The sequence below is a fragment of the Microcaecilia unicolor genome, chromosome 4, assembly GCF_901765095.1.
Source record: "Microcaecilia unicolor chromosome 4, aMicUni1.1, whole genome shotgun sequence".
NCBI classification, from domain to species: Eukaryota; Metazoa; Chordata; class Amphibia; order Gymnophiona; family Siphonopidae; genus Microcaecilia; species Microcaecilia unicolor.
This window is the reverse complement of record NC_044034.1, coordinates 92297457-92323118: the sequence shown is the minus strand read 5'-3', so window position 1 is coordinate 92323118 and position 25662 is coordinate 92297457. Positions and strand designations below refer to the sequence as shown.

The 25662-nt window shown below is 44.0% G+C and overlaps 1 protein-coding gene across 1 annotated transcript in view; it reads left to right on the top strand.

Moving 5' to 3' along the window:
• PHF11 (PHD finger protein 11) overlaps positions 1-25662 on the top strand; it is a 154000-nt gene that overhangs the window by 15797 nt on the left and 112541 nt on the right. The window contains exons 3-5 of the mRNA XM_030202407.1: positions 8209-8377; positions 12731-12864; positions 16061-16110. Coding sequence (XP_030058267.1) covers positions 8209-8377; positions 12731-12864; positions 16061-16110 — 353 coding nt within the window. The remainder of the gene's footprint in view (positions 1-8208; positions 8378-12730; positions 12865-16060; positions 16111-25662) is intronic.

The window sequence follows — 25662 nt, the reverse complement described above, 5'->3', positions numbered from 1 at the left end:
AATTGATAAGCTAACAGACAAATTGTTTTCTTAAGTATTGTTCCAGTTACAGCATCAGTTTTTGGGAAACATGGCAGTTTGCTCAGGGAAAGAGCATCAGTGAGTATAGGAACCTGTTAATGGAGCCACTGCAGTAAGAGAAAGACCACAGAAACTAATGAAAAAAAAAATAAGAAGGCTAACTACAGTTGAGTAGACCCTAAAGATAAAGGGAGACAATTTGCTGTTATTTCTAAGACAAAAACTCCAGAGTCATTGTTCAGTATGATTTTATCTGGTTAGCTTGAGGTGTGAACAGGATAAATGCTTTCCTTTCAAAATTTAGAGCTGCTAAATGGATAATTTTTAGCTGGAAGAACAAAAAGCAGCAAGGGCCTCTGGAACTGGGATAGAAAAAACATTTTTATTAAAAGATCTGACACAGGCCGTGTTTCAGCAACAATCCCTGCATCAGGGATCTGTTAAAAAATCATAACATATACAAGTCTACATAAAACATCATATCCTATATAATAATTTGTACCTCTGGTCCCGCCCTTCCGCAAACAGGAAATGAGGGCAGGACCAGAGGCAGAGCTCAAACAGAAGTGAAGGCAGTCTGAAGCGCCGTGCCTGCTCAACTTCACTGTTGCCGGCAGACCACGAGGTAAAAAGTTTTAAATAACAGGCGGCGTTTACGAAGAGCAGGGGCAGCCACACACGTCCTGCTTCCACTCGAAGGGCACAGAGAGAGAGAGGGAGGGAGGTGCAGGGGTGTGGAACTCGGACGACAGGGGGTTCATGGAACTCGGAGGGCAGGGGAGGAGAGAGGGAGGGGGGTCCTAGAACGGGAATGGGAGGGAGGGGGTCCTGGAACTGGACGGGGAGGACCAGTCCTGGAACTCGACGGGGAGGGGGTCCTGGAACTCGAAGGGGAGGTGGGGTCCTGGAACTCGAACAGAAGGGGGACCTCGAACGTGGATGACAGGGAAGGAGGTAGGGGGCATGGAACTCGGAGGGGAAGGGGGCTGGAACTCGGAGGACAGAGAGGGACGGACGAACGGGGGTGTGGAACTCCAGACAGGGGTGCAGGGAACTCCTGGGGGGGGGGGGTAAGGGGGGAGGGAGCGGCCAACGCAGGTCCGCTGCCACTGAGAGACAGAGAGGGAGGGAGATGTGGGGGTGTAGAACTCCTAAGACGGGTGCATGCAGCTTGTGGGGGGGGAAGGGGGGAGGGATCAGCCAATGCAGGTCAGGCTGCCACTGAGATAGAGAGAGGGAGGGAGACAGGCGCGGGGGTCTGGAACTACAAACACAGGGGGGCATGGAAATCGTAGGGGAGGGGAGGGTGAGTGGCCAACGCAGGGGGCCCGGGGGTCCTGGAACTCGAATGGGAGGGGGACCTGGAACTCGGAGGACACGGAGGGAGGGGGGCATGGAACTCGGCGGGGAGGGGGGCTGGAACTCAGACAACAGATAGGGACAGAGGGAGTTTAGGGGGGCATGGAACTCGGAGGGGAGGGGGGCTGGAATTCGCACTACAGAGAGGGAGAGAAGGAGGTAGGAAGGGGGGCGTGGAACCTTGCTAGTGCCCGTTTCATTTCTCTATGAAACGGGCCTCTTTTACTAGTATATATATATATAAAGAATGCATATAAAAGCAGGACAAAACAAAAAGGCAAACATTTCATGCTTCCATAAAATGCACCTTTCAAGTATATATTATTACAAGAAAGGCTCAAAGTAAAACTATTACATAACAGAAACATGAAAAAAAACATACAACTTGATGTTGCCTGAAAATGAATAATTATTGATGTGAGAGTGACATAATATTGTATATAAATCAAAATAGCATATATTGAAAATTGTGAACAATCTAGAGCCAAGATGATGCAACCAAATATGGTGATTTTCATGTGACGTGGAGGGGCATAATCGAAAGGGACGCCCAAGTTTTTTTGAGGATGTCCTCGAAAAAAGGTCCCAATGAAGGGGCAGGGAAACCCGTATTATCGAAACAAGATGGACGTTCATCTTTTGTTTCAATAATACGGTCAGGGACATCCAAATCTTGAAATTTAGGTCGTCCTTAGAGATGGTAGTCCCTAGACTTGGTCGTTTCTGATTTTCGCCAATAATGGAAACCAAGGACAACCATATCAGAAACAACGAAATCCAAGCCGTTTGGTCATGGGAGGAGCCAGCATTTGTAGTGCACTGGTCCGCCTGACATGCCAGGACACCAACCGAGCACCCTAGGGGGCACTGCAGTGGACTTCATAAATTTCTCCCAAGTACATAGCTCCCTTACCTTGTGTGCTGAGCCCCCCAAACCCACTACCCACAACTGTACACCATTACCATAGCACTTATGGGTGATTGGGGGCACCTAGATGTGGGTACAGTGGGTTTCTGGTGTGTTTTGGAGGGCCTGCAGTGCATTGCACCCACTAAAACTGCTCCAGGGACCTGCATATTGCTCTGTTGGACCTGAGTATGACATCTGAGGTTGGCATAGAGGCTGGCAGGACATATTTTTAAAGATGTTTTTTGAGGGTGGGAGGGGGTTAGTGACCACTGGGGGAGTAAGGGGAGGTCATCCCTGATTCTCTGCGGTGGTCATCTGGTCAGTTCGGGCACCTTTTTGTGGCTTGGTCGTAAGAAAAACACGACCAGGTAAAGTCATCCAAGTGTTCATTAGGGACATCCTTTTTTTTCCATTATGGGTCAAGGATGTCCAAGTGGTAGGCACGCCCAAGTCCCGCCTTCGCTATGCCTGCGACATGCCTCTGGAAACTTTGCCCGTCCCTGCGACGGAACACAGTTGGGGATATCCAAAATCAGCTTTCCATTATACTGATTTGGATGACCCTGTGAGAAGGACGTCCAACTTCCGATTTATGTCAAAAGATGGGTGTCCTTCTCTTTCGAAAATAAGCCTGTAAGTATCCCACCAAAGTGACAAAATAGATTGCATAATATCAGGTTGGTAGGATTTCTCTTAAGTATGGCTATCCAAGTTAAAGAGCCTTTTTTGAAAAAATAATCAAATATTAAGATCACAAATATTATAGCCTGTCCTTCTGTAAGGTTGTGGTGGTAAATGTGAGCCCTCCAAAACACACCAGAAACCCACTGTACCCACATGTAGGTGCCCCCAGTCACCCATAAGGGCTATGGTAGTGGTGTACAGTTGTGGGTAGTGGGTTTTGGGGGGCTCAGCACACAAGGTAAGGGAGCTATGTACCTGGGAGGAATTTATGAAGTCCACTGCAGTGCCCCCTAGGGTGCCCGGTCGGGAAGGCCTACTCCTAGGATCCAACATAACTCCCAAATTCCTCCGAAGCAACATATTAACGGACTATCTTGGACTCTCTTACCTTCCCCTTCTTCCCCCTTTATTACCTGCTCTTTCTACCCTCTCTGATTACTACAATTTATTGTATTTATTTTTAACTAGATTGGCGATTGCCTTTTCGGTTTAATGTGAGCCACATTGAGCCTGCAAACATGCGGGAAAATGTGGGGTACAAATGTGATAAATAAATATACATAACACTAAGGGAGAAAAAAACACAATTCTATGTCACATAACCAACTAAATGGAATGCACCATATGCTTTTGGATTTTGAAATCTAGGAGCAGATATCCCAAAATTTTAACAAATAAACCAAATATTTAAAAATATGTATATATGCCCTCATATTTAAAAACACACGTTTAAAACTTGGATTAAAAAAGGGGACTTCTCATAGAGCAACAGCAACACAAACCCAAACATCGGGAAACTTCTCAAAAGATAGAATGCAATTTGTGAATATAATCAAAACAACCCAAGTGCACCTTTGTAAAAGGACCTCTCTATTTCTCTATCTGCTTCATCCCTCAGTTGTTTGAAGGTGTCATCACTTAGGCATTTATTTTCTTTGCTGTTCGTTGTGACATGCTGATGTCAGAAAACCTGAATACAGAAAGACACAATAAGGTAGAATGGTTCAACCACTGGTATGTGTATAAACACCAAAATGTTTCTGTTCCAGAAAAACACTGAACACTGAGGCTGTGATAGATTTATAGAGAATATTTATTTATTTATTGCATTTGTATCCCACATTTTCCCACCTATTTGCGGGTTCAGTGTGGCTTACAATACATTGTGAATGGTGGAAATACAGTTTGTTACAACTCGGTTATGGATTACATTGTGAGTGGTTATGCGAAAACAAAGTTAAAGTGTCTTTAAGGGAATAGAACAATGGAGAAGAAGAATGGAACAATGGAAAAGAAACAACGGGAACTAATAGGGCAACTGAACAGTAGTAGAAGAACAATTCGGTATAACATTTTTCTATGAGTAGAGGTATAAATGTGATAAAAATTACGGGGGATGGGAATTCAGAAGAGAATGTATTGTTGCATTACTAATAGTGTGTGCGGACTTAATGTGTTTTGATTCTTTCAGTAAATTTTATCAAAGAGATGGGTTTTCAATGATTTGTGGAAGTTGGTTAGTTCATAGATCGTTTTCAGGTTGCGTGGTAGTGTATTCCAGAATTGCGTGCTCATATAAGAAAAGGTTGATACATGTAACATTTTGTATTTTATGCCTTTGCAATTGGGGAAGTGAAGGTTGAGGATAAAGATTAGGAATTGGTTGATGGATAGAAAACAGAGTTAAATGGCCAATTATCTCAGTGGAGAAGGGTGAATAGTGGCGTGCCCCAGGGGTCTGTACTGGGACCGGTGCTATTTAACATATTTATAAATAATCTGGAAATGGGAATGATGAGTGACATGATTAAATCTGCAGATGACACAAAACTATTCAGAGTTATTAGAATGCATTAGGATTGTGAAAAATTGCAGGAAGACCTTAGGTAGTTGGAAGACTGGGCATCTAAATGGCAGATTAAATTTAATGTGGACAAATGCAGTATGATGCACATTGGGAAGAATAATCCAAATCACAGTTACTTGATGCCAAGATCTACCTTAAAAGTCTGCACCCAAGAAAAAGATTTAGATGTCATTGTAGATGGTATGCTGAAATCTTCTGCCCAGTGTGTTGCGGCAGCCAAAAAAGCAAACAAGATGCTAGGAATTATTAGGAAAGGGATAGAAAATAAACAACCCCCCCCCCCCCCAAAAAAAAAATATTCAGCCTCATTTGACTGGCCAGGATCAGCATCTGGCCTGTTAAATGCGGGATAACCAGCTATCCGCCAATATTCAGCGGTATATGGCTGGTCATGTACCACTGAATATTGCTGGTTAGTGGCTAGCTGATTATATCAGGCAGTATTACCGGCTATCTGCCAATTTTTAAAGTCAGTCTGGCCAAGTTTCATGGCCATATTTGGCCACATGAAACCATGGAATATCTTTGGCCGGTCTGACTTTAATTGACCAGTGCTGAGTATCGGCTTGGCTGGTTAAAGTCTGACTATCCAAAGTTAAACTGGATATTCAGTGCCAGTCACTGGGAACGGCCCGGCATTGAATATCAGCTCTTAGCACTGACCGTGGGAGTTAGCCGGTTTAACTGCCCGGTCTGAAAATAGGCCTAAAAGAATATAATGCCCTATATTGCTCCATGGTGTGATCACACCTTGAGTATTTTGTGCCATTCTGGTCACTATATCTTAAAAAAGACATAGCAGAATTAGAAAAGGTTCAAAGAAGGGTGACCAAAATGATTCAGGGGATGGAACTTCTCTCATATAAGGAAAGATTTAAGAGGTTAGGACTCTTCAGCTTGGAAAAGAGACAGCTGAGAAGGGATATGAAAGAGGTCTATAAAATACTTAGTGGTATAGAATGGGTAAAGGTAAATCGAGTTTTTTTTAAGTTTCAAGTTTATTGAAAGAATTTGCTATCCCATTCATGACAATAATTTCCTGAGCGGCTTACAGCGTAAAAAAAGGGGGAATAAATTGCTGAGACAATACAAGGATATAGAGAAAGGAAGTGAGGGAGAACTACAAAACTGATAGGAAAGCAGGGTGTGGAAAGCACTTAAGGGCCATTGCGCAGGCAGCATCGCATGAAAGTGCTTAAATTAGGTATAAGCCTCCATGAAAAGAGGTGCTTTCAGATCAGCTTTAAATTGCTCTAGGAAATTTCTTTCAAAAAGTACAAAGGCTAAGGGGACACTCAAGGAAGTTACATGGTACTACTTTTAAAATGAACAAGAGGAAATATTTTTTCAACCAATAGTTAAACTCTGGAACTCATTGCCAGAGGATGTGGTATCAACAGTTAGTGCATCTGGGTTTAAAAAAAAGGTTTGGACAAGTTCTTGGTGGAAAAGTCTATTGTCTGTTATTGAGATGGACGTGGGGAAGCCACTGCTTGCCCTGGGATTGGTAGCATGGAATGTTGCTGCTATTTGGGTTTCTGCCAGGTACTTGTGACCTGAATTGGCCACTGTTGGAAGCAGGATACTGGGCTAGATGGACCATTGGTCTGACTCAGTATGGCTATCCTTATGTGCAGTGTTGTTTTTTTTTTTGTGCCGGTATGCTGAAGTCTTGGAGGCCGCCCTTGTAAGTCTCAGCGGCCATGTTGAAGAGCGATGCAGTAACGCTGCGGGAGAGTCAGGGCCAGCAGCAGGCAGGAAAGACTGGGGATCTTTCCTGCCTGCGCCGAAGAATCCACTGGACAACCTGGGTGGCTGGAGGAGGGGGGGGCAGGGGAGTGAGGAGAATCGCTGGGTAAGGGGGGCTGGAGGGGGGCAGGGAAGCGAGGAGAATCGCTGGGTAGGGGGGTGAGGAGAATCACTGGGTAGGAGGGCTGCAGGGGGGACAGGGGAGAGAGGAGAATCACTGGGTATAGGTGGCTGGGGAGAGAGGAGAGTCGCTGGAGATGGGTGGCTGGCGGGGGACAGGGAAGAGAAGAGAGTCAGTGGACATGGGTGGATGGAGGGGAGGGGAGAGGAGAGTTGCTGGACATGGGTGGATGGAGGGGAGTGCAGGGGGGAGAGGAGGGTTGCTGGACATGGGTGGATGGAGGGGAGGGCAGGGGCGAGAGGAGGGTTGCTGGACATGGGTGGATGGAGGGGAGGGCAGGGGAGGAGGGCTGCTGGACATAGGTGGATGGAGAAGAGAGAAGGAATGCTGGACATGGGTGGATGGAGGGGAGGGCAGGGGGAGAGGAGGGTTGCTGGACATGGGTGGATGGAGGGGGAGGGCAGGGGAGAGGGGGCTGCTGGACATGGGTGGATGGAGGAGAGGGACGGGAGAGAGAAGAAATGCTGGACATGGATGGAGGGGAGGGAAGAGTGAGGAAGGAGATGAGATGAGGGAAAAGGAAGAGAGGAGAAAAACTGCATATGGATGAAGAAAATAGGCAGAAGCTGGATCCACTGGACAGTCAAATCTGCGGAGCCACCCAGCTTTTACTTACGGATGTGGGGCAAGAAATTAAGAAGAAAGGCGGAAAGTAAAGAAATAAATGGAAAGGAAGCCCTGGAAACGGAGTTAAGAGGATAGATAACAACAGAATCAGATACTGGGCCAGCATGATCAGAAAAACAAAGTCACCAGACTACAAAGGTAGAAAAATTCATTTTATTTTCATTTTAGTGTCTGGAATATATCCAGTTTGAGAATTTACATCTGCAGTCTTATTTTGCACTGGGTATACTGGAGCTGTAACAGCTTACAGAAATTATTTATAATGAAAAAAAATTACGTTATTTTTTTCTCCTATACTAGTATAATATTTTCAGTGATGTCTGTTTATATGCGCCATGGCTGGTATAAGGGTGTGTGGCTAATGTGGGTGTGGGTATAATAGGGGTGGAGTCATGTGGTGACTCCGCCCACAATGAGTACCAGCACCTTTTTTTTTCTACAAAAAAAGCACTGCTTATGTGAAAAAAAAAAGTCATTGTGATCACCTGGGTCATTCCAATACCATCTGATAAAAACCTTTTGGCCAGAAAATCAGGCATTGTGAAAAAAAGAGAGACACAAGAACAGCTTTGTTAATAGAAATAACAGAAGCTGGTGGCACCTTTTATAGCAGCAAAAAAAAAAAAAAAGCCAGAGCTCTAAATCTGCTTTAAATGCACAGATCCTATGGGAGCCAGGAACCTGCACTAAAGAACAAGGACAGCAAGGTTGTTCTCGCCCTTTAATGCAGATTCCCGACTAGCTGTTTCCATATGATCTGTGCTTTAAGGCGGATTCAGAACACTGGCTTGATTTTCTTTTTGTTTGCAGCAGCAAAGGCTTTGCGGACAAGGGCGGCCTGAAGATCTCGCTCTTGGGTTGCTTCAAAGAGAAAAGGAAGCTGCAGAACTCCAAGGGGACAAGATCCAGCTGCTACAACTTGCTTCAGCGCCAATGGTGGCAGCTGGAAGAGAAATTTGATGCTCCTGGAAAATGCAGGGTATTTATTTAGCACGGGAACAAAGCTTTTTACCATAACTGCGGTTAAAAAAAACCCAACTTCATTTACTGTGAGCATGGAGTTCCACTTCCAGCCACCGGCTCTCCCACACAGCCTGACTTGTTCTTGCCTCAGTAATGCTCCTGATGTCACAAGAAGAGGGGATCCTGATTGGTCCTTGTGTTGGCTACATTTCCCGCCACTGCTGCCACTCAGTCGAATAGTGTGTGGCCAGGGTTTAGTAGTGTGTTGTGGAGAGTAGTGGGCGATTGGTGATATAGTTAGTGCAGTGAGCGTGAGGTGAGCAGTGAGTGAGCAGAGGAGCATAATTAAAGGAGTACAGAGCTGTAAGGATTGTGGTTGGAGGCCAACAATAAGGCGGTTACAGTCCTTCACAGTGAGTATCCTATTTTTCTGTACTGTCTCTAAAATGGCTGTGTCATAGGCACCCAGCCCTGCCCCCCAAGTGACCGTTCTCCTGAGGACTGTGTGGTTTAAATTGTTATCTTGGAGACCTGATATTAAGGCTTCCTTACAGGGAGTGACTTATTCTTCAATAATCTGTATTTAAAATGGCTGTGTCTTAGGCACCTCCCCACCATCCCTGCCCACAACTGTGATGTTCCTCCTTCTGAGGATCATGGGTTTTGTTTTTAATATTTTGGGCTTTGATTCCCACTGCAGCTGTTTGTGGGAACTCAATGATGTGTATGCATAGCCTTGGACCCTAGATACCTGGTATACATTTTACGTTGGACATTCAGAGCTTTCCAGTGGTTTATTCTTGTGCAGATATGTTCTCCGCTTAGTTGAATTATGACTTATTTTTTCTTCCATTTTTCTCTTTTGAATTTTCTTTCCTTTCATATATGATCTACCTTGCTTGCATGAAAATTTCTAAATTTTGATGTAGTGAAAACTACAGTCAATTAGAGTGACCCAAAATTAAATATATGGTTTAGAGTGAACCAAAATTAAATATATGGTTCAAAGTAAAGCAACAATATTGAGAAACCCTTGTGTTATACTGAAATAATAGTATTATTGACCTTCGTATTACTCATTATGCAAAATGCTGTCTGAGGGCTGGAGTATTTCAGTAAATTCTGTTCTGGTGCTGACATTATTACATTCAGGGGCTTGAAATGTTCTTGGTGCTCTAGCTTCTGTTCCTTATGGCAGAATGGTACCTCTGAGTTGCCTGAACGTTGGATGGGAGCCAGGACTCTTGCTCTGCTCTGCAGTTTTGACCATTCTGAGTTGATTTTTTGAGGTTACCAGTTCAATTTTTGTTTTCATATTTCTATTTCTAATTTGCAACCTGTATTTGACGAGGGTCTGAATTTAGTTCCTAATAATGTTTTTTTTGTTTCCCCGGGGCTTCTTAGACATGGATAGATTTGTAATTAAAAAGCATAAGTTAGATATGGCAATGAATTTGATGTGGGTATCATGAAATATCACCAAGCACAGATTTCTCACTGATTTCTCTTTTTAAAGATAAATGAGTGGTGTGTGAGTGGGCGGAGGGATTCGCTTTACTTGGTGCTAACATTTCAACAAACAATTTTCAGAGGGGCAGCCATGTTAGTCTGAGCTGGGGAGTAACAAAAATGACAGAGGCAGAAGGCACCCGATGAAATGGAAGTTGATTCTCAAAAGCTTACTCTTCAACAAATTCATCAACCTATAAGGCAGTGATTTTCAACCTTTTTCACCTTGTGGCACACTTACAAGGTGCAAAAATTGTCACAGCACACCATCACTATATATATAGTCATTTAACAAACAAGTATTAAGATTGTGTTTACAGTTCAATAATTAAAAATTTTAAACATTGTGTTCTTTATAGCCACAAATAAGCATGCATTCAAAAACAACAATTTTAGTGAGTAATCATATTTTGAGACAGATCATTAAATATCTGAAGATGCAGTCAAAGGTAAAATAATGTAACAGAAAGATACAGAAATGTCCCAAATGCATTGGGCACTACTGACTGACCAAAAAGAACTTCTAAGTGTATCTTGATAGGATGTTAGACAGTATGCACCAGTAACCTGTGAACCCCACAAAGAAGTGCTGTGTGGCACAAAGCAAGTGTTAAGATGGGCACATCAGTACATTTGAGAGAAATGTTCCCTGGCTTAGGAGAGAGATTCATTACCATCATGGTATGTGCAAAACAAACCCATGTCAAGATGCCATTTCATATTGAAGTGCTTCCCAAATATTTCCTATTAATGATACACTTGAAAACTGAATGAGCTTTGTAGCACCAGCCATAAGATTGAAGATGACAAAAATGACATTCATAGTTTTACATTTATAATACTGAGTGTTAATAAAGAGAGTTATTTATCATGTTTGAGGCAATCCAGTAGGAGGACACCTGGGACTGGATGATTTGGTTTAGCCTGGTTTTCTGTCTCTGTGCTGGTGCTTCTTATTATTCACTGAAAGTTTCAAGCTTTTGGAATCACGGTTACAAAGTTCTGTGCCATGAGGAATGATTAGATTTGTTATTGTTGCCTTTCATACTGTTGCCTTGCTTAAAATTAATTTTTAAAAATTGGCCTGTTGGAAAACTTCTATAGGAATTGTACACCCAAAATGTCACATTGATTCCACAGTATCCTTATTATATAGTTTTCATGATGTGCCTCCCTTTGAAAGTAGCAACCCAACTCATTTGTGTATTCCTGAGCCAAGCTTCTGCTTTTTAGCACTCCAGGCTTTCAAAAACAGTTCTGTGGACAGGGCCAACTTTAACATTGAACCAGGTGAAATAAACACATCACACCACGCTCCAAACAGGTTCTCCTGGGGGAAGATGCTGTGTTGGAGACTGGGGCTGGCCATCATAATCTATTGATTTATAAAGCATGTTTGATAGGCAAAAAATGCATAATGGTCAATTGGGTTAAGCCCAAACCACCCACGTATTGGCAATGGCGTAATAGATTCCATGCCTTGTTGCTGATGGAATTGCGAGACGTTTCTTTGAGACTCAAAAAACAGAAAGAACTGTATTTGACCTGGAGGAACTATATACATAATCTTGCACCTAGAGCCCGCAGTTTTACTCTTAATCGACTGGGAGACCCCCACATTCCTGCATGACATAATTAGTAACACTGGCTGGTGATATAGATCCCCTGAGAGTATGGGAAACTTCCTGTTGGGGAGGGAAAGGGAGGGGGGTGGGAAATAGGGGATTTTCAAGAAGAAGCAATTGGAAGAACATAAGGAGGAGGGAGGAGGAGACCTCAACTCCATCATTGATAATAATAGACAGCACACTAATGACATAGGCTGGGATTGGTACTACTGATGGATGTTAATTTTAGGATGATGATTTGTAACTGAGGACACATATTATTTTACCTGTCAATAGTTGCTTAAGGGAGTTATTAAGAGTCTTGGATAGTTATTCCTGGCTTTGTTTTCAAAACATGTTGATAAAACATTTTATAATAGAGATGGGAGAAAGGAGGGAAAGGGTATAGATACATAGAAGAATTTGTCTGACTGTTTGAACTAGCTCTGAATGGAGACAATTGTGTTAATAATACTAAAATGTTGAATTTTTATGCTTGTATGGTTCTTTTCAATTATCAATAAAAAGATTTGAATAATAACATTGAACCAGGTGAGTACTGGCTCAGGGTGTCAGTGATAAAGTGCCCCAAAATCCCCAGCCTCTGACATCATTGGCCACATTGACATCTCCTCTTATTGGCTCCTTGCTCCCCGCAGTTTGCTGTTTCTAACTCAATCCCTTACCTTCCCTTCCTCCCTCCGATGGTCCAGTGACTCTCCCTCTCCCCCTGCATGGTCCTGCAGAGTTACCCTGGGTTACTGGCATTAGCAGTGATGAAGACAGGCTACTTCTGGGCCAGCTCCTTCGCTGCTGCATCCCACCAACAGGAAATTGCATCAGAGGAGGGGACGAAATGCTAGATCCACAGAAGAGGGGGAGAAAGCAAGAGAGAAGGTGGACCAACAGAGTGAGGGAGAAAAGCCAGACCCATGGGAGGGAGGAAGGAAAGGAAGAGAGAGAGAGAGAGAGAGAGAGAAAACCATGGGAAGCAGGGAGCCAGTAAAGGGGGAGGGGGGTGCTGAAGCAAGTTGGCTTAGGGCACAACAATCTCTTGAGCTAGCCCTGTCTGTGGGATATGAAGGAGGACTGGAGAAGAAAGAGGGTTCATTTTGAACTCATTTTTCTTGATGTAAGATATATATAGCATTGATATAGCTCTGTACAGAGCAAAAGTGTAGCATACATAAATACCACAATTGCTGTCTTGCCATTCTAAGTATATTTCTTTTTGTAATGGTTTAACGTTTCAGAGGTGTTTCAAATGCAAAGCAATAGGAGCTACAGTTGGCTGTGACGTTGAAGATTGCAGGAGAACTTATCATTATCTGTGTGCAAAGGAGAGTAAAGCAGAAATTGTTGAAGATGTAAACAATGGAATTTATAAGTTAGTATATTAGATGACTACCTTTTGATTTATCTATATCAGCTGTAACTGTACTTCTTATTTAGTGGACACTTGGCATATATTATTTTGCGCATACAAAGAATTAGTGTGCTTTCTCTTATAAGTTTATATTATTTTGTGTGTATATATTGCAAATTGACACCCTTTTCTATAAAACATGATTAAGATGAGATCTTGTGGTTTAAATGCAAAATGCATAAAAGCACAACAAACATAAAAATAAATAACATGTAATGATCATAGTCTAAATCTACAAACAATCTCTGCCATTAACACATAATATTTGGCAATACCTATCTAACTAAAAGATGGCGGCATCAAGGTAGAAATTCTCCAGAGTACTCACAGGTCTGTTTAATATTCTGCATCCTGAGCAATGTAGTTCTGCATGGAAAATCCTTGGTTTGATTTCCAGCTAGGGTCATTTTCCTCCCAGGCCAACTGAGATTGGGCATTGCTGTGGAAGCAACATTCACAACTGTTGTGAGGAGCGAGTCTCTTGTTGTTTGATGTCATCATCTAGTGGCTGAACTTAAGGTCCACATTAACTGGGCTCCAGAAGGAGTTGAGATTTATGGTCCCTACCTAAAGACTGTTGCTGACGTAGCAGAATACCTTTTTGATTGGAAGAGCCAACCATACTAAACTCTACCCCTACCCCTGCAAACTCTCTACTCGCTCATTAATGCTGTGTGGGGTAAAAAGTTGATCAGGCCCTGGCCAAAATCTAGGGGATGGGAGGAGAATTGGAAAATGGTGAAAACAATGATGGTAGATAAAGGCTGGTTCCAACTGACTGGAAGCCAAAAGGAGTTTCAATTACTGCAAACTGTAAATCTTCAAAACATATTGACTTTGAATGCAGTGTAATACTAAAGGTACTTCTGTGTCACTCACTGAAGATGACTTCTGTGATCAGTGAGTCAGGTATTTAGTGCACAGATTGTCTTTCCTAAGTACAAAAGCGGACATGGACACCAAATCCAATGCACTTTCGTTACTCCATTGCATTCCCATATTGACTTTCTCTCCACCAACCATTCCCTTGTACTCTTATCCCATCTTAAAACATTTCTTTTTATTCGTGTCCTCTCAAGTTCTCCCATCCCTTCCCATTTGTCTCCTTCATGCCATCATCCGCACTGTGACTCTCAAGCCCCAATCATCTCCTCTCATATCTCTTATTGCTGCCTTCTCTCTTCTGTTGTTGCATTCCCTTGCTGTAGCCTGTCAGGCTTTGCCCATCTGTCTGTCTCTCTCTCTCTCTCTCTGAGACATACCTCAATCGACCCTCTGTGGCTGTTTCTCAAATACATCCTCCCAGCACTACTTCTAGCATTCTCTTACAGATGGTTCCTTCCATCACAGTTGTTCTGCTTCTGCCCTGACACCATCTTTGGTTCTCTTTCATATTCCCCCTAAGTCATCCCCATTGCCTTTCTTTCCCATATATCCTCTTCCATACCCCCCCCCCCCCCCCATTATCTTGCACTCTTACTCTCCCCATCTTGACTCATTTGTGGATTCTGCCCCCATTCTATTTTCTCACACCTTCCCTCTACCTCCCCATCCCAAGCTCTCTTGTATTCCCTCCACTTCCTTCTCTTACAGTTCCTCTGTCTTCTCTTACTCCAGCTCTCTTATTTTCTCTACATCATTCCTCCCCTTGTTCTTTCTCAATTCTCCCACCCTACCAGCTCTGCTGCACTCCCTCTACACTTTCATCCCTCATTCCCATTTCCTCCCAACCTGGTCCTCTTATACCTGCTGCTGCGTATGTGACAGGATAAAAAGATTCCAGAGAGCTCAATAACCCAACTTTGCATTCTTTACTTCAGAGAGAGGGTATTCACTCCCTCTTCTTTCCCTTTCCTCCAGTATTTATCCCTTTCTTCCCTCCCTCTTCCTTATCTTCCCTCTCTCACAGCATTTACCTCATCCTCTCTTCCTTTCTCTGCTGTCTTTTTGACATCCCCTTTCCTTCTTTTTACTGCTTTCCATTCTCACTGCTCTTTCCCTCCTGCCCAGCCAGTCTACTTTTCCTCTTCTGTGTGTTGTTGGTACTCTGCTACTTTCTCCCACTTTTTCTGGCTGATCATTTTTTTCTGAATAAAGTAAAGCCAGTCAACTTTAGGAAGTAAGTACAAGTAACATGTTGATCCTGATCAGCATGAAGGGCACACAGGATTCTTCCTGCGCTAGTGCCTTCCCCTGAGAGGTAGTGGCCCTTTACTATTGCATAACTTGCACACTTGTTTGTGTTAGTCTAATATAGTCCCATTCTGCCTTTTGAAGAAGAAGCTGCAGTAAAATCGCTGCATTTTGGTACTGCAAGTCCTGATCTGAGAGTGGGGTGGTTCAATATATGCATGGCAAAATCCTTTGGCAGCTCCGTTGTGATTGGTTGCAGACTTCTGCGTGGACTGTAGTAGTGATAGTTTGCTCTTTTCTTCTTCTCTGGCACAAATACTGCATGATGTGCAGAGTTCAGGTCTGTCTGTTTCCTTGGCATTGTTGATAGCACTGTCCTGTACTATCTGAAAGATCTAAAATTCTTAAGGGCAGAAAATAAACACTGATGCGTAAGACTAGCCCAGGATAGCAAGAGCTGCCAACGTTGGGGGTGGGTTGGAGGAAGCTACAACATGGAATAATGAAGCAGAGATCAATAACACTTTTATTTAAAAAAAAACAATAAAATTTGTCCTGTTTCTCTTTTTATTTAGTTTCAAAAAGACTTTAAGCAACTGGGAGTTGTGTTGATAGTGTGATGTCACTGAGGAGCCCTTTTACTAAGGCGCACTAACAATTGGTGCACAATGCTAAGATGTCCATTATATTCCTATGGGCATCTTATCATTTAGCATTCACTAACTGTTAGTGTGTGCTAAATCTGTTTGCGCTCCTTAGTAAAAGGACCCCTGAAGCCCACCAAAATGTAAAATGGAGCTAGTTAAACCTGCTATAAAATCTATAAACTTTACAAAAAATGAACATTAATAGAGTCGAGTCACAACACAGTAAACTCTTGAATAATCTGAAGTATAAGATTCAGGAGTTTACCTCAAAATTAAAAGCCTAATCTGGGCTTTTAATTTTGAGGTAACCACTCTAACGTTTTGAACTGTTATATTTGATTGATCCTTATAAAGTAATATTGCTTGTCTGTTAACAGAATTTACTGCCGTGATCACCGCAGAAATCATTCTGAGTTTACTTCAAATAGTAAGTAATACATGAAAGGAAGAAGATGTTCTAAAGACAATTTTTGGGTTGCTCTCAAGCAGTCATTTTGCATATTACCTCCTTTCTTCTTAGGAAAACCTTTCATTCATATGAATATACCCTATTTTGCATTGTGCACATGTGATCTCATTGGTCAACATGCTGTTGGCACTTTACTATAGTACTGTTTCATTGTAATGATAGTAGCACAGATTGTTAACTATCACTTGTTTACTTAGGCAGGGCTGATCTTAGGCAAGAGCAACTGGTGAGGCTGCACAGGGGGGCCTCACGCTTCCAGGGGCCACATGCAGCCGACTAGGGATCTGCACAGGAAAGAGGTTTGGGGGGTTTGTTTCCTGTTTCCCCCCCCCCCCTCTGTTTTCTCTCCCGTGGCACATCCTACTACTACTACTTATCATTTCTATAGCGCTACAAGGCATACGCAGCGCTGTACACCATACACAAACAAGACAGACCCTGCTCAAAGAGCTTACAATCTAGCACTGATCCCTTCCCTCCCTGCGAGTCCAGTGCCCCAGGTCCACAAAAACCTGATTTTTCTTTGCTGGTGCCAGCAGCGCTAATGGGAACAAGCTGTCTGGACTGACCCGGTCCTTCCCTCTGCAGCATCCCGCCTACACTAAAACAGGAAGTTACATCATAGGGTCCCGTTTAATGTTTTGCACCTGGACCTGTAGAGAAGAGTGAAGCAAGATCGCCCCCCCCCCCCCCCCCATTTCTTCGAGGCGCTAGCATCGGATGCACAAAAAACATTAGGGTACTGGTGATGAATTAGAAATTTTTCGTCTTTCTGCCTAAAGTGGAAATACCACCTGACGAGTATGTAACAATAATTCCTTAAATAGCTTTTGACGCTTTTGAGGAGAATTAAGACTTTTGATATATGTCAAAAACTTAAGGTCAACAGTCATATATGGCACGAATGATACAATGAGAGGCACAGTCAAAGCATACAACCACAGCTTTACCTAACATGTGGTAAAGGAGTGAAACTAAGAAAAAAAAGTAAGGGATGAGAAGAACAAAGAAAAAGAAAAAAGAAAATAAACTCCCCCCAAACCCACCCTCCTGTTTCAACCCCCCCCCACCCCAGCCACTCATGTCTCCTTACAGTACCTATCAACCCATCTACCCTCCCCCCAATCCCATCCATCCCAGACCCCTTAACTGGGTAAATCAGAGAAAGAAACCCACCAACTCGATATACCACTCAAGCCCCAGTCTTCCCACACATCCCTACTACCCCTGTCACATACATCCTACTACTACTACTACTTATCATTTCTGTAGCGCTACAAGGCATACTCAGCGCTGTACACCATGCACAAAAAAGACAGTCCCTGCTCAAAGAGCTTACAATCTAGATGAGACAGGTAAACAGACAGAACACTTAAGGGTAAGGGAATAAAGAGGTGAGGATAAAAGGACAGGGCAAGTGAGTAGTGGTTAGGAGTCAAACGCAGTGGTAAAGAGGTGGGCTTTAAGTTTGGACTTGAAAACGGCCAAAGACGGGGCTAGACGTACAGGCTCGGGAAGTTTATTCCATGCATGAGGTGCAGCAAGATAAAAGGAACGGAGTCTGTAATTAGCAGTAGAGGAGAAGGGGACAGATAAGAGAGATTTATCTACAGAACGGAGTTCTCGAGGGGGGCGTAGGGAGAGACAAGAGTGGAAAGGTACTGGGGAGCGGCAGAGTGAATGCACTTATAGGTCAATAAGAGAAGTTTGAATTGAATGCGGAGACGGATAGGGAGCCAGTGAAGTGACTTAAGAGAGGGCTAGTGAGCATAGCAACTTTGACGGAAAATGAGTCGCGCAGCAGAGTTTTGGACTGATTGAAGAGGAGAGAGATGGCTAAGAGGGAGGCTGTTGAGAAGCAGGTTACAATAATCAAGACGAGAGGTGATAAGAGTGTGAATAAGGGTTCTGGTAGAGTGCTCAGAGATGAAGGGATGGATTTTGCTGATGTTATAGAGAAAGAAACGACAGGTTTTGGCAATCTGCTGAATGTGAGCAGAGAAGGAGAGAGAGGAGTCAAAGATGACCCCAAGGTTACGAGCTGATGAGACAGGGAGAATGAGAGTGTCATCCACAGAAATAGAGAAAGGGGGAAGGGGATAGGTAGGTTTAGGGGAAAAGATGAGAAGCTCGGTTTTGGCCATGCTACATTTCAGATGACGTTGAGACATCCAGGCAGCGATATCAGATAGGCAGGCTGAAACATTGGTCTCAATGCTAGTTGAGATTTCAATACATCTCACAAAAATACAGCCCACATTCCCTTGCCTCCCCTACATCCTTTTCCATTCCCCCCTAAAGATGGTAGAGCAAAGTTAACAAAAATAGTTTACATCCCCTCTATACAGCACTAGGGATCGAAGACACAGAAAAAAGTCTAACATAATTGCAGCCAATCACTTCAAGTGGCTTTCGAGGGGGTCTTAGATTTAGTAGTGACCCTCTTCCATTGCTGGAGCTTGGCCCGAGCTGTAGGGGCAATATCCACCGGTGGGTGTTCAGCAGCCACCAGGCCTGCATCATATAAAACCTTCTAGATTTCTGATAGAAGTCTGAGCCGATGCAGTTTGCCCCCAACTGTGAAGCAGAGGGCAAAGGGAAAGGACCATCGATATGGGATTTTGTTCGCTATTAATATGTCCAGTGCTGGTTTTATCGCACGATGTTTAGCCAGAGTCAATTGAGACAGATCCTGGAACACCTTCACTTGAGCCTCGTTGTAGTCAACATGCGACACCAGCCGGGCTCGCTGCATCACTTGTTCTTTAATGGCATATGATGAGAAACAAGCCACAATGTCCCATTATCAGTTCTCTTCCTCAGGTGCTCTCTCCACTGCAGAGACCTCTGACCCTAGCAACTTTCCGCAGAGTAGCTTTACCGCCATAACTGCATCTTCTTTGTCGCCAGCTTCGGGAACCCCCCGAAAACGGAGGTTGTTCCTTCTCCCCCGGTTTTCCTGGTCGTCAACCTTGTATTGCAGCTCGTCCAGATATTCAAAAAGCTTTGAAAGTTTTGAGTCAGCTCCATTCAGTTGTTCAGCTTGCTCATCAGCACGGGTCTCTAAGTCCTCCACACGCCCTCCCAGTTCACGCAGGTCCACACTCAGAACATCCATCCGATCAAGGATCTCCTCCTTAGAGGATTTAATCTCCTCTCTAATTACCTTTAGGCATTTTGCAAGATCTTTTGAAATGCCCCGCTTCGCTGAAGCACTGCCTATTTCAGTGTTGGACAGAGCCGAGTCAGAGTGGGAGGAGCAGGCCAAGGTGAGCACATGGCGGTTCGCGGCCTTAGTGGCTTGCCGCGCTGACTGCCGTTCACTCTCTTTCCGGACCGATGACATCGTTTCCAGCTGATCGAAATTGGTCTCCATTTGTTCCCACCTAAATCTGAAGTAGCGGGTAAGAATTTAGGGATGATTAGACGCACTTTATTGCTAATGAAAAGCAGGGATGCAACGGAGCTCCGAACGTAAGCAGCCATCAGCGTTCGTGACGTCACTTCCTCTCCCAAACATGCATTTTCTTAGTGACACTTACCAGCATCTGAACAAAACATTCTTTACTTAAAGGTTGCTGGAACTGTTAATTCAGCAAGTGTCAGCAATCTGTAACAAGGTTAAATGCATCTGTCCTGCTCTGTCTCAGTTTCACATTTTTAATGCTTAACTCTTGATATTCCCCTTCTGAGCTGGGGGTGCTATCATTTTCATAATGCATCCTTATGTTTCAAAGTTTTTATTGATGATGCCACAGATTAACACAATCATTTGATTAAGTACATAACAGTTTTAACTTTGTCAGTCATATGTACACTAATCCGCGGTCATTATCATCAAATTTGATTTACAGTTTCCTTCCCAATTCCCCCCTTCCCCCCCTTAATACTGTCTTTAACCTAATCCTTGTATCAAAATAGAGCAATAAACAACAATAAACATTATCCGCTATCTGCACTTTCCAAGAATAATAACTTGTATTTGTGTCGCGGTTAACCCCTTATCTAATATCTCCCTCCCTTTCATCCCCTTTTTCATAATGCATCCTTAATATCATCAGTACTTGTAACCTGGATTGGCCACTGTTGGAAAAAGAATGCTGGGCTTGATGGACCTTCGGTCTGTCCCATTATGGCGGGTACTTATGTTCTTATGTAAGGGGTCCCATTTTTTCCAGGCACTATGTAGAGTGAGACAGTGTATTACACTGAAAATCAGAAATTATCTGTTTCTAAAGATTTTTAATGTGTAGGACAAGTAACATTCTTGAAATGTCTACATGCGAGTGCCAGGAGCCTAAGAAATAAGATGGGAGAGTTAAAATGTATTGCACTAAATGAAAAATTAGATATAATAGGCATCTCTGAGACCTGGTGGAAGGAGGATAACCAGTGGGACACTGTCATACCGGGGTACAAATTATATCGTAGTGATAGGATGGATCGAATTGGTGGAGGGGTAGCATTGTATATTAACGAGAGCCTTGAATCAAATAGATTGAAAATTCTGCAGGAAACAAAACACTTCTTGGAATCACTGTGGATTGAAATTCCATCTGTAAAGGGGGACGGGATAGCGATAGGGTTTACTACCGTCCGCCTGGCCGGATCAACAGACGGATGCAGAAATGTTAAAGGAAATTAGGGACGCAAACAAACTGGGCAACACGATAATAATAGTTGATTTCAATTACCCCGATATTGACTGGGTAAATGTAACATCGGGGCACACTAGGGAGGTAAAATTCCTTGATGAAATCAAGGACAGCTTTATGGAGCAGCTGGTACAGGAGCCGACGAGAGAAGGAAAAATTCTAGACCTAGTTCTTAGTGGAGCGCATGATCTGGTGCGGGAGGTAATGGTGCTGGGGCCGCTTGATAACAGTGATCATAATATTACTACTACTACTACTACTACTATTTAGCATTTCTATAGTGCCTCAAGGCGTACGCAGCGCTGCACAAACATAGAAGAAAGACAGTCCCTGCTTAAAGAGCTTACAATCTAATAGACAAAAAATAAAGTAAGCAAATCAAATCAATTAATGTGTACGGGAAGGAAGAGAGGAGGGTAGGTGGAGGCGAGTGGTTACAAGTGGTTACGAGTCAAAAGCTATGTTAAAGAGGTGGGCTTTCAGTCTAGATTTAAAGGTGGCCAAGGATGGGGCAAGACGTAGGGGCTCAGGAAGTTTATTCCAGGCGTAGGGTGCAGCGAGGCAGAAGACGCGAAGTCTGGAGTTGGCAGTAGTGGAGAAGGGAATAGATAAGAAGGATTTATCCATGGAGCGGAGTGCACGGGAAGGGGTGTAGGGAAGGACGAGTGTGCAGAGATACTGGGGAGCAGCAGAGTGAGTACATTTATAGGTTAGTAGAAGAAGTTTGAACAGGATGCGAAAACGGATAGGGAGCCAGTGAAGCGACTTGAGGAGAGGGGTAGTATGAGTAAAGCGACCCTGGCGGAAGACGAGACGGGCAGCAGATCGGATTTCATATTAGCTTTGAAGTAAGTATACATAGGAAATCAAATATGTTGGCATTTAACTTTAAAAAAGGAGACTGTGATAAAATGAGAAGAACGGTGAAAAAAAAACTTAAGAGGAGCGACTGTGAGGGTCAAAAATTTACATCAGGCATGGATGCTGTTCAAAAACACCATCCTGGAAGCCCAGGCCAAATATATTCCGCGTATTAAAAAAGGAGGATGGAAGACCAAACGACAGGCGGCGTGGTTAAAAAGTGAGATGAAGGAAGCTATTAGAACTAAGAGAAAATCCTTCAGAAAATGGAAGAAGGAATCGACTGAAAATAATAAGAAACGGCATAAGGAATGTCAAGTCAAATGCAAAGCGCTGATAAGGAAGGCTAAGAGGGACTTCGAAAGAAAGACTGCGTTGGAGGCAAAAACACATAACAAAATTTTTTTTAGGTATATTAAAAGCAGGAAGCCGGCAAAAGAATCGGTTGGACCGCTAGATGACCGAGGAGTAAAAGGGGCGATCATGGAAGACAAAGCCATAGTGGAGAGATTAAATAAATTCTTTGCTTCGGTCTTCACCGAGGACGATTTGGGTGGGATACCGGTGCCGGAAATGGTATTCGAAGCTGACGAGTCGGAGAAACTTAATGAATTCTCTGTAAACCTGGAGGATGTAATGGGGCAGTTCTAGAAACTGAAGAGTAGCAAATCTCCTGGACCGGATGGTATTCATCCCAGAGTACTGATAGAACTGAAAAATGAGCTTGCGGAGCTGTTGTTAGTAATATGTAATTTATCCTTAAAATTGATCGTGGTACCGGAAAATTGGAGGGTGGCCAATGTAATGCCGATTTTTAAGAAAGGTTCCAGAGGAGATCCGGAAAATTGGTGAGTCTGGTGTCAGTGACGGGCAAAATGGTAGAGAATATTATTAAGAACAAAATTAGAGCATATTCAAAAGCATGGATTAATGAGACAAAGTCAACATGGATTTAGTGAAGGGGAATCTTGCCTCACCAATCTACTACATTTCTTTGAAGGGGTGAACAAACATGTGAATAAAGGTGAGTCGGTTGATATTGTGTATCTGGATTTTCAGAAGGCGTTTGACAAAGTACCTCATGAAAGACTCCAGAGGAAATTGGAGAGTCATGGGAGGTAGTGTTCTATTGTGGATTAAAAACTGGTTAAAAGATAGAAAGCAGGTGAGGAAGTGACGTCACCGCTAAAGATGGCTGCCTAGAGCTCTAGCTCCCACTCCTCGATAATAAAAATAAGCAATAAGAAGCAATCACCAGCCCTTTTGGAACTGCCTGCACTGTTCCACATTGTTCCTCATCGTCAGCAGGATGAGCAAAGCGTCCTCGGCGCGAGCTAAAGACTCAGAGAAGTCCGCTGGCGGCGGGACGAGCAAAACCGCGAAACGCCATGAGGTAATGGCGCCGGTTTCCCCTTCGGACTCTGATTCTGCGCTGTCGTTGGCGGAATCGCGAAAACCGCCTGCAAAAAAAGGAGTCTCGGGCGAACTTCGCCAGATACTGTCTGGTATACAAGCGGATATCAAAAAGTCGAAGGACGAGATTCTGGACCGGATGGAGACCTTAAGCTCTGACCTCCGCGAGCTGGGGAGCAGAGTGGAAGAAGCGGAAACAAAGCTGGAAGAACAATCTGAATCCTTGCTAACGCACGAGACCCACCTTCAAGCGTTAGACCAAAAGAATATAGAACTTACATATAAACTTGATGACCTTGAAAACAGGGGAAGGAGGAATAATCTCAGATTCCGTGGAGTCCCCGAGGGAGGTGAGACCGAGGATGTCCTGCTAATTGTACAAACACTGTGTACCACCCTGCTGGGGACTGAGGCCGAAGCGGTGAAGATCGAGATAGACAGAGCACATAGAATCTTGGGCCAACGACAGGATAATAGAACGCGGGACATCATCACCCGGTTCCACCGATATGAAGTGAAGGAACAATTGCTTAACTGCGCCAGGAAAAAGCCCAACTTGGAATATGGCGGGGCCAAAATAACAGTGTACCAGGATCTCTCGCAGTTCACCTTACAACAGAGACGCCTCATGAAACCGGCTCTGGACATTCTAACTAAGGAGCAGATAACATACAGATGGGGCTTTCCTTTTTCCCTGAACTATACACTGCAGGGAGCTAAAATGAGAGTTACATCGCTGACCGAAGCCTGGACATCCCTGCTTGAAGCGGGAATGGTGCAAAAGAGCAAACCTCCAGGTGAATTAGCGTTAGCTACGAAGGCCAGGCTTCAAAAATGGCAACGGGTCCCTGCAACACCTAAAAGGAATAACACAAAAAGAAAAGCGGCCGTGGAAGAAACCTGATCGGACAGAGCAGCCTGGACATTATATTTTATTCAAGGTCCTTTTTAAGGAGCTGGCCAGAGGGTCACTGGCTGATACTGACCTCAGGATTGGTAAATATGCAGACAGTATCTAAAATCAAGCTCTGTTTTAGATTTAACTGTTATCTTCCTTTTTTATAAAGGAACTTATGTCTCTTAATTAACAGAGGACATGGTAAATACAACAGTGTGGAATATTGTTTATGATGTTATAAAGTTATATGCGATGTATGAAGGGGTAGTTTAAGGAGATGGAGGATGGGGGGGGCTAAGTTAGTAGTTGTGCAAGGTGGAAAGTTTATTAGGGAAAAGGCTCCTGGTGATGCTGTGAAACAATTCGGGGGTGGGGGGGGTGGGGCGGGCTGGGCTGCCTACGTGTTGGTGTGTTACTTTCTCACATCCCACTACTGGGACATGTGTCCAGTGGTTGGTGCTAGACAGGGGGGGACGCAGTGGGTAAGAGAGAGGGGGGGGGTTAACAATAGGGGGGAGGGGGGAGGGGGGAATGTGAGGGTTGGGGGCATCACTGGTATAGGAGAGCGCAAATATGCGTATTAGATGGACCCTGTATAACAGGGGAGAGAGCTGTCATATTGTCCCAAGCATGACTACAGATTTAAAAATTTTATCATATAATGTGAAGGGCCTGAACATGCCTCAAAAGCGGCAGAAGTTGTTCAGGGAGTTACAACAGCTGAGGCCGCATATTGTCCTCCTACAGGAGACCCATCTCCGCAGGGTGCATGAGCGACTCCTCTCCCATCCAGATTACCCTAGTGCCTTTTTTGCCTCTTCCGCTGATGGCTCCAAAAAGCGCGGTGTGGCAGTGCTGTTCCATAAGTCTATAACAGCCCAAATATTGAGTGTCAAATGGGACCCGGGAGGGCGGTTTTTGTTCCTGCAAATTGTCCTAGACCACACAGAACTCACTCTTGCAACTTTATATGCACCTAATGAACAACAGGGGACATTTTACACCAAAGTGAAGAACATACTAGCTACATTTACCCGGGGTTCCCTGATCATGGGGGGTGATTTTAATGAAGTTATGGATCATGTGTTGGATAGGTCCGGGAGACCTCAACATCCGATCTCCAAGGATTCTCTGGCACTGAACTCCCTGGTCAACTCACTGGGGACTTTGGACGCCTGGAGGCTGGGTCATACGACAACTAGAGACTATACCTTTTTTTCTCCTGTGCATAAGTCGTACTCACGCATCGACTATCTTTTTCTTGACGTTACACTAGTTGAGAGAGGCCCGACAGCAGAAATCGGTAGTGCCACAATCTCTGATCATGCCCCAGTTTGGATCACTTTGCCGACCATTAGAGCAGAGGTCAAAGATAAAAAATGGATGCTTAACACAGAATTATTACAGGAGAAGGAGGTGGTGGAGGGTTGTAGGAGGGTCCTGAAGGAATACTTGGAGCTTAATATAGAATCGGGCCCACCCCTCAGTGTTGTATGGGATGCAATGAAGGCTGTCTCTAGAGGTTACTTTATACAGATAGCTAGTAGGCGTGCGAGGGTTAGGAGGGCCCAGCTGGCGCAGTGCATGGAAAAGATTCGGATTTTGGAGGCGCAGCACAAATCAGGCGGCTCCTCTGCAATTTTGGAGGAGTTGCGCGGGCAAAGGCTCCAGCTGGACTCTATC